An 8,987-nucleotide genomic window follows, 5' to 3' on the forward strand; every position below is an offset into this window, starting at 1 on the left:
GCATAGGCGGATCCAGGGGGGGCCCTGGGGGCCAGGCCCCCCTTTCGTGGGGAAAATTTGGTTGATTATATAGAGAATCATTGAAGCATGACTGGAGAAGGCCCCTCTTAGGTCAGTCAACGGGCCCCCCCTTAAGAAAAGTTCTGGAACCGCCACTGGGGGATATCATTAGTGAGTAGTCAATCAAAGATTCACTTGTGTAGTTTTAGTGGATATTTGATGTCATTTATCTAAAATCTGTTTTCATACAAACCTACAAAATGTCTTGGAACATTTTATCTTATTGTTCACTTTTATCCATGTAATCAGGGAACATTGGTATCCCTTAATAAATTATGAATCTAATGTTATCTATAAAAAAGAAGATGTGATATGATTGCCAATGAGACAACTTTTCACAAGAGACCAAAATGACACAGAAATTAAAACAACTATCATGTCACCGTACTGCCTTCAATAATGCGCAAAGCTGCATAGTCAGTATAAAAGGCCCAATGTAAAACAAATTACCAGTATGTACAGAAAAATTAACCTAAATCAAAAGAGGCAATAGAACAATGAAACCTAAGTTAGGCCAAATAAAATAATATGTGTGTTTCCTATTGCATCTTTGAAAAAAAAGGGTAGGTAGGTAGGGAATTCTTTTTATTTTACAATTTATTTTTACAATTGGAGAGATATTCTAACTTTAAGGGGGCCCGCGGGTCTAAATCATTTTTTTTAATTTAATATAGGATTTCTTTATATTTTTCTATAAATTAACTTTATCTGATACCTAATGGAAAAATGAAATAAAAAAATGGGGTCACCGTGCATTTACGCTCACAATTTGCCTTCGAAAAAAGCATACATTTTTGTTAATGTCCTTTTTTTCTGTTGAACTAATAGGAGAAATATTGGTAATATCGAAATAAAAAAAGAACTAAATTACAGAAATTTGTTAAATTTTACAATTATTCAGTTTATGTACAGCCTTTTCGAAAACAACAATAAAAAATATAGGTCACCGATGAGTTAAAAAAGATATTTCATTTTTTAGCCAAAAAAATGGCATTTTTGCACCAAAGGGAGATAATTTGGAGCTTTTTCAATGATATCTAAATTTTAAAAGTCACCTGGGGCCAACATGTATTGATTTTTTTGAAAAATTCTTGTACCATAAGATAAAGTAACAACTACTAAAGGTAATTAATAAAATTTGTAAAAAAATATAAATGTTTGATTTTTTTCTGCAAATCTTATACCCGCGAGCCTCCTTAACAGTGCTTATTATTGAAAAATGACAAAATAAACTTTAAGGTAGGCTAGTTTTAAGCATAAAAAATCAGGTAGGTAGGGAAATAGGACACACATCTATTATTTGATTTGGTAGTATGGAAAATCCTAACAAGTCTGTCTATTAATTAAAGTGAGAAAAAAAAACCAAGAGTGTTTCAAATGATTTTAACTTTTCTATAAGATAATTTTTTCTCTTCAGAAAATGACTAATAAGAAGGTACGGTGTCATATAGCTGTTCAGTTCTACTGATTTTTTTTTCTGGTGGATAGAATTATTTCATTGGTAATCATACCACATCTTTATTAACCTAAATACTAGGGGAACTTTTAAAACTTTGAAAGATAGATTTAATCACTCAAATACATTTAATAACAGAAACAACTTTAGACATGGTGACCATAGATACAGCCTGCTGAGTCTAGTCCTTTTTTACAGCAAGCCCATTTATACACAACGTGCACAAGTTTCCCATTTACATCGTATTGTTCCGTAATTTCCCGACCTTTTGGGTGATAGCGGCAAGACTTGCTGGAATTTTCTTTTGGTTTGAATAGTTTCTGACATCTCAAACACTGAGCCACGCCCATTTTAGAATTCCCATTTTTATTGGAATAAATGTGTGCTTGTAGGCGTGTTTTCAGAGCTGATGATTCATCGATTGGATTCGGATATCCTTGCAACCAATCGCCTTCAATATAAGTTCTCTGCCGAGAGCTCAATGGCGCAGCACAGTGTTTAATTGTTCTTCCAGGGCTCTTTGGAACTTCACTCTTTACTTCATTCAAATGAAAGTTTGTGCCAGTGTGGGCTTCATTGTATTTTTTTACAACTTCTTGTAGTTTATGCATGTGCATTTTAACATTATCCAGTTCAGAGGTCAGCCATTTAACCTCGTTGACTCTTTCAGTTAGTTGTTTTTGAATTGATTCTTTTTCCCAGTGAGCTTTGGCAATAGCATTTTTGAGATATTCGATATCTCTGTCGGAATATTTAAGTAGTTTATCCTGTGGTTCTGTCTCGTCCATTTCGTCTATGATTCCCGCCATTTGTTTAAGGTTAATAATCCGGTATTTCAGTGTATCCAGCATGTCATCTACAGATGCATTCTCTTCTGTAATGCTGTTGTCTATTTTTAGATTAGCGTGACTTATGTTTCGTTTATTAAAATGTAACATATCCATCAAATTTTGTAACGAAACTTGATTGGCGAGTGTTTCTCTGTGTTGACGATCTATCTCATTCATTGCAGCATCTGTTTTGTCTTTCCAGTGATTCCGTTCAGCTTGGAGAGTTTTACACAAAGAAGTTTCTATATGGTCCGGGGAATTCATGCCGTTTTTGCCGAACTTTAGTAATTTTGTGACGGTGTGAATAATATCGTCATCAATTGGAGACGTCTCGTCATCCTTGTCATCAGATTCCATAACATTTTGCTCCATATGAATGGATAACTTTCGTGTTATTCTCTCTTCAGTCATTATTACGTTATTTGTTTGTGTTGATATTTTGATGACTTATCTGAAAGCAGATGAAATTGAAACATTATAATTTGTGCTATCTCTATCACATCATTAAAAGTGAATGCTAATACATGAACTTGAATTTTCAACAAATGGACCAGTGGTGAATCCAGAGGTGGAGGTTCTGGGGGTTGAAACATCACCCCTTTTTTTTGGGACGATAAATGCATTTTAATGGGAACGTATAGTTGGAAACCCCCTTTATCCTGGGTTAGGAACCCAATCTGCCCCTGATTTTCCTTTTAAAAATGACTGGATCCGCCCCGGTAGACATATTTCCTATCTTGTTATTGTTTTAGCTATGATTCATTGTCATATTGATCAATGAGTTCTTATTGAAAATTAAGCTAGAAATAGAGGCCATTCTAAGACCTTATTAAACCCACTTCTTACCTTTTCAGTTTATTCCCCAGCATGATGTAGAAATTGAGACTTAAAATAAATAGGTAGAAAACATATCATTCCTAGCTGTAACATCAATTAACGACATGAAAGTTTTCACAAACCTGAATTGAATATTATCAATATTTCATTTTTTTCATGTAAATAATGTATGACTTTAATCCATCTGACATTGATTAAATTGAGGAAACATTATATAAGTACTGTGGATTCATTTATTTTTCGTAGGCATCAATTTTCTTTTTTCATTGAATTTAGATTTCATCGTTTTGCACATCACTGCATGCAAAGCCTTAATATTTTGTTTGTTTGCTGAACATTTGAATTTGTGGTTCACTTGTAACCAAAAATCCCACAAAGAATTGGTATCCAACGAATAATAAGGAATCCACAGTATTGAAGATATTTTTGTTTTTGTTATTAAAAAATATTTTTATCAGCACTGCATGTTCCCTTTGAAATGAACTGTGTCATTTTGGTCTCTTGTGGAGAGTTGTCTCTTTTGGCAATCATACCACATCTTTTTTATTATAGATAGGCACATGGATGTTTTATAGAATTTACCAAAATTTGAAACATATTCAAGCTGAATTTGAAAATAAAAGTATAGAAAAAAGGCATATTAGTAAAAAGCAAACAAAGATCCAGAAATATATGATAAAAGAAAAAGAAAAATTTTGTTGTCTGTAAACTTGAAGAATAAAAAATATGAACAAATTGAATGATCATATACATATGGGTCTGTAAGAAATAGAGATTTAAGCAATCAAGATTTTATTTGGGGGCCAGCTGAGGACCACCTCTGGTTGCGTAATTTTCTTGCTGCGTTGAAGACCCATTGATGTCCTTCAGCTGTTGTCTGCTCTTTGGTCAGATTGTTGTCTCTTTGACATATTCCCCATTTCCATTTTCAATTTTACAAAATATGTCTAGAAATGAGATATGGGGCAGGCATCAATCAGAGAGGCCCTTTTTCTGAATAAAAGATATTTATTAGAAAGATATATATTAGAAATTGATAATGAGAGTTGTTTGAAAACAAAACTTAACAGAAGGTGGTAAAGGGTTATTTTCGTGCATAGTGATCGCCGTTTTTTTATTTCACGTTCAAAGTGTTTTTACTTTTTTATTTGACGTACATTCGTGCAAGATGGATGCCTCCTTCAACGTGTTCTGCTTATTTAATTTTATGTGCATTGTGATTTTCAAAGTCTTATTTTGCGTGCTCAGTATTTGTCAAATAAAATTCAAACACTGGCAGGGATTGTCAAAAAATCATTTTTTAAAAGCCGTAAACCAATTATATCATAAATGTGTATACTAAATGGGGAATATCAAGTAAAACAAAGAGTTAATATATACAAGAAGACAGTGACTCGGTTCACACAAAAGTATTTATTCTGCGTGCAACGTTCATTACAGAAACTATTTCACTTTCAACGTGAAATTATGTCTTATTTCATGTTTTTTTTCGTCCAAGCATCCCCCTTTACCACCCTCTTTACTGTGAATTCATTACTGTTGGATACCAATTTTTTGTTGGTTTCGTGGGAACAGATGAACCTTAAATTCAAATGTTCAAGGAATTACAAATTTTCTTTATGCTTTGTATGCAGAGATTAGCAAAACAACGAAATCAAATATCCACAAAAAATGCAAGTTTTCCGCAATCCATGAAAATTGATACCCACGAAAATAAAAGTATCCACAGTAAAACATATCAGCTTCCTTATTGTGACCTTCCAGGTGGATGATTTTAAATACCCTTATAAACCTTCATATTATTTGTTAGCCATAATTTATGTTTTAAATTTTTAAACAGCCAAGTGTATTAATTTTCAATCTTTTGTAATTCTGAAGGTGTAATGGGATAGTGTATGTATAATCTTTTAATCCTTTGTTTAAAAGTCAACTAAACGTTTCAAGTTTATGTTTATGAAGTTATTAAAAAGAGATTGGTGTCTACTTGAAAGATATATAAAAAGTAAAAGACTAAGTATTGTTGGACTTAGTTATGATATAATAGAGGGTAGGAGTCATGGTTAAAAGCATGGAGAACCATGGTGAGCCATGTTTTAACTATGTGTTTAAGGTTTTAACCATGGCCACATTTTGCAGGAGGAATGCCCTTTATAGATACTGTGGATTCATTTATTTTTGTGGGTATCAATTTTTGTGGATTGAGGAAAACTTGCATTTTCGTGGGTATTTGATTTCGTGGTTTTAGTTATCGCTGCATACATATCCTATAGATAATGTGTAATTCGTTGAACATTTTAATTCGTTGTTCAACTGTACCACGAAAACCACGAAAATTGGTATCCAACGAATATTAATGTATCCACAGTATTAGAGTCCAACATCCATTTTTCACTACAGTTAATGTTAAGGATGTCTGCTTGTCATGTTTTTGATTTTTTTGTCAGATTTTCGAAATCCTCTGGTTTTATCCATTTGAAAGCCTTAAAATATTTTTCCCATGAACCCCCATTTTTCTTTTTTTTAAATCTTTAACATGCATAATTATAAGTCATTTTTAAAAGTCTTATAAAATTTTATTTATTTTTAAATAGTATTTGAGAACTTTAACTGGTCAATGATAAAGCTATGAAAAATCAAGAGAGAACATTTTCCCGCCAAAATTACAATGGCTAATATCTCGAAAACATGCACATTGACCCCTATATTTTTTTGGCTTTTTTGATTCCTCAATTTATACCCTATCAATAAATACTATTTTTATGAAAAGTTATTTATTTTGAAACTGAGCAGCCAACATCCTTAAATGAGCTCATTGTCATTTATCAAATCTCATGTTCTAGCTACTTAGTTAGCATCAAATGTAGTAAGGTTATTTGAGATCAAATATTCTCCTTAGAAATATTAAATTTATGTGTTCTCTAGAACTTATTAGTATCAGAAGTTATAAAATGGTGGACGTTTGACTTTTTAAAAAGAGTTATGTCCCTTAGAAAAATGAAATTTCTGGAAAATGTCCTTGTTAGTGCTCTGGAGAATACAATTCTTGCCAGATTTTTATAAAACTTATACTATAGGTAAGTATCACCAATATCTTGTACAAGTTCTTAATGACAGGAGGATGATCAACATTTTTTAATAGAGTTATGCCCCTTGGAAATATTAAATAAATGCAACGTAGGGGAAATTGGAACTCTGTTCTTTCATTTATTTGAGTGTCAAAGATGAGTCTTTTGTAGACCAAACAAATGTCTCTTGTATACAAAATTGTAAGCCTGGTATTTTTTATGAATTTATTAATAAAGCAATTATCAATTTTACAATGTACATGATGTAAGCTTTGAATTTTATAGAACTGTATGAAGTTTGAAGTCTTAAAGTCTAAAAGACCCCCAATGAACTTAAATGCAGAACCATTGAATACTAAAGGTGTTATGATCTTTTTAATCTTTTGTTTGCAAATCAGTGGTTTTAATTGTAGAATGAAAGTGATATTCAATTATAAAATAAACCGTCTGAAAAATATGCATTGTATTAAACGATTAACCTGTGAACTCTATTATGGATTGTTAATCATGCAAGTGCAGTGACAGGGTAAGTACTTATACAATTCAGTAATGAGTTACCAACCCCTTTATCCTTTGGTTACGGGCTAAACAAATGAAGGAGTGCATATCTTATCCAGATTATAAGGGATTCAAAAATGTTTAAAGATCAAGTGTCTGTGGCATGTTTATATGGAACTCAGATTTGGTTTATACAGTGCAAACCGCCTAATCCGACACCTGAGTATTCCAACATCCTGCTTTAACAGACAAATATTCATGGCTTCAAAATATGCTGATCCTTGTAGAGAAAACGTGAATATTCTAACACCCTGCTTAATCGGGCATTTTCTTTTGGTCCCCCAGTGTGTCAGTTAACACAGGTTAAACTTTAGTTAACATCTTACCCGTATAAAGCTTTGGCACTAGTTATAAAAAAAATAAGAAGATGAGGTAGGATTGTAAATAAGACAACTCTTCATCATAGACCAAAAATTGTAGAATCAGACTTCAACAATGAACAAAACCCTTACCTCATCACAGAAATCCAGGATGTTACAAGCCCTAGCTAATATGAAAAATTAAATGTAATTCAAATTAAACAAGAAGTCCATTCATTGATGGTTCTTCTGTCCCATTGATTGTTAATGTTCATTATTATAAAATTAAGAAGATGTGATATGATTGCCAATTTCAATGAGACAACTCTTCATCAGAAATCAAATGATTTTGTGGGAAAATACTTTTACTTGAGTCAAATGATATAAAAGTAAGAATATGTGATATAATTGCCAAAGTGACAACTATCTGCTCTGCACTGAATGGCAGAAAAAGAAAGCAGCTAAAGGTCATTGTACGCCATTCAAAACCAATACCATACAATGGAAAATCATACTGAATTGTCATTCCCAAAGCCACAGGACATTGGGCAAAGACCAGTATGAAATGTTTGGTTTAGTTTAGAAATATGCTTTATACCAAATGACCAGTCAAATTGACAATTTTGATCAAATCATTTCTATGAATGTCCTGATAAAAAGAGTCTGGTCCTGTGTGAAATTAAAGACCAATAATTTACTGGACCAAATGTCCTGTTGATTTCTAAAAGTCTGGTGAATGACTGCACATTATTTAATGTCATCCAAATTGAGCAAATGATTCAACTCAATTGAGATAGAAGCCACTGAAAAGTGAATCTTTTTCATATAATTGATGATGACATTATCAGTAATTAAGATAAGTAAATAGGAAATAAACTTACCCAAGTTGTATGAAGATGTTTTACTTCTGTTTCTTCAAAGGTTACTTAACGTTCCAATCAATTATAGAAATTATTTGGTTTAAACATCTCAAAAACATTCTCTAAAAAGACTTTGGTCTGTTAGTTTGTATATCCGCACTAGTTTCTTTATAAGATAAACAATGTCTTAAGTTAGTTAATGTCTTGATGTAATATGTATATTGAGTATTCATACGCTTGTAAGGTCCAGATAAAACAATTAGTGATTGTTATCTTCTAAAACAAAACACTCCAAAGTCTTTTATTTTTGTCACGGTATCATTTTATACTTTGGGAATAGTTGTTAGTCGGCTATTTTTTCAAAATAACTACACTTTTTGTCAAATTAGCATACATATTTTACCATTTAAAGTCCAGTATATTCAATATTTTTCAGTCTTTAGAATATCTCTGACTGTGAGATTGTAAAAATTTAAACAATAAATAATCTTTGACGGTTGATTGGGTCTTATTGTTCCAAGTTAAATCTGACATGTTATTTAATATTATCCCTAATTATTGCGTCTTGTTAAGAGTTGGGATCGCTAGATTTTTATCGATATTTATATGTTATAATTTTAGATTTGACTAATTTGAACCATATTATATTTTTTAAAATATAGGCAGAAGATAATATTGAATACTATATAAGGTCGTCCCTCTAAACTAAAATTAAACTATGTTCATAATTGTTTAGAAAAAAATCGATTAAAACATTGAATTTAATCCCCTCACAGTAATGTTTTAAAAGCTATACAATAACTATTTTCCAGTTAAGCCAGTTTTATTTTCCAGTTAAACTGTCATACAAATTTTGAGCATGATTTTTGTACTCAGACTCGAATTTCAACCAATCAAATTGCTGGATTTCATGTTTCAAGCATGATTTTTGTGCTGCGAGCACTAAGCAAAGTTTTATGCTCTCAAGAACATTAAGGTGGTACCTAACACTACAGGGAGATAACTCTGTTAAATCAGCAGAA

The 8,987-nt window shown here is 31.9% G+C and overlaps 2 protein-coding genes across 3 annotated transcripts in view; one reads left to right on the plus strand and one right to left on the minus strand.

The window, feature by feature from the left end:
• Nucleotides 1-8,987, plus strand: part of LOC134690836 (leucine-rich repeat and coiled-coil domain-containing protein 1-like) — a 177,246-nt gene that overhangs the window by 119,488 nt on the left and 48,771 nt on the right. The window lies entirely within an intron of this gene.
• Nucleotides 1,263-8,583, minus strand: LOC134690840 (uncharacterized). Its single transcript, XM_063550952.1, has 2 exons — nt 7,987-8,583; nt 1,263-2,797 (listed from the first exon to the last, which is right to left on the minus strand). The coding sequence occupies exon 2, from the start codon at nt 2,755-2,757 to the stop codon at nt 1,663-1,665; it is 1,095 nt and encodes a 364-aa protein (XP_063407022.1). The 5' UTR covers nt 2,758-2,797; nt 7,987-8,583; the 3' UTR covers nt 1,263-1,662.

Source organism: Mytilus trossulus, chromosome 11, assembly GCF_036588685.1.
Source record: "Mytilus trossulus isolate FHL-02 chromosome 11, PNRI_Mtr1.1.1.hap1, whole genome shotgun sequence".
NCBI classification, from domain to species: Eukaryota; Metazoa; Mollusca; class Bivalvia; order Mytilida; family Mytilidae; genus Mytilus; species Mytilus trossulus.

Bases quoted from the DNA above. Each gene is read 5' to 3' on its own strand.
- LOC134690840 (XM_063550952.1), bottom strand. From the start codon at position 2,757: ATGACTGAAGAGAGAATAACACGAAAGTTATCCATTCATATGGAGCAA.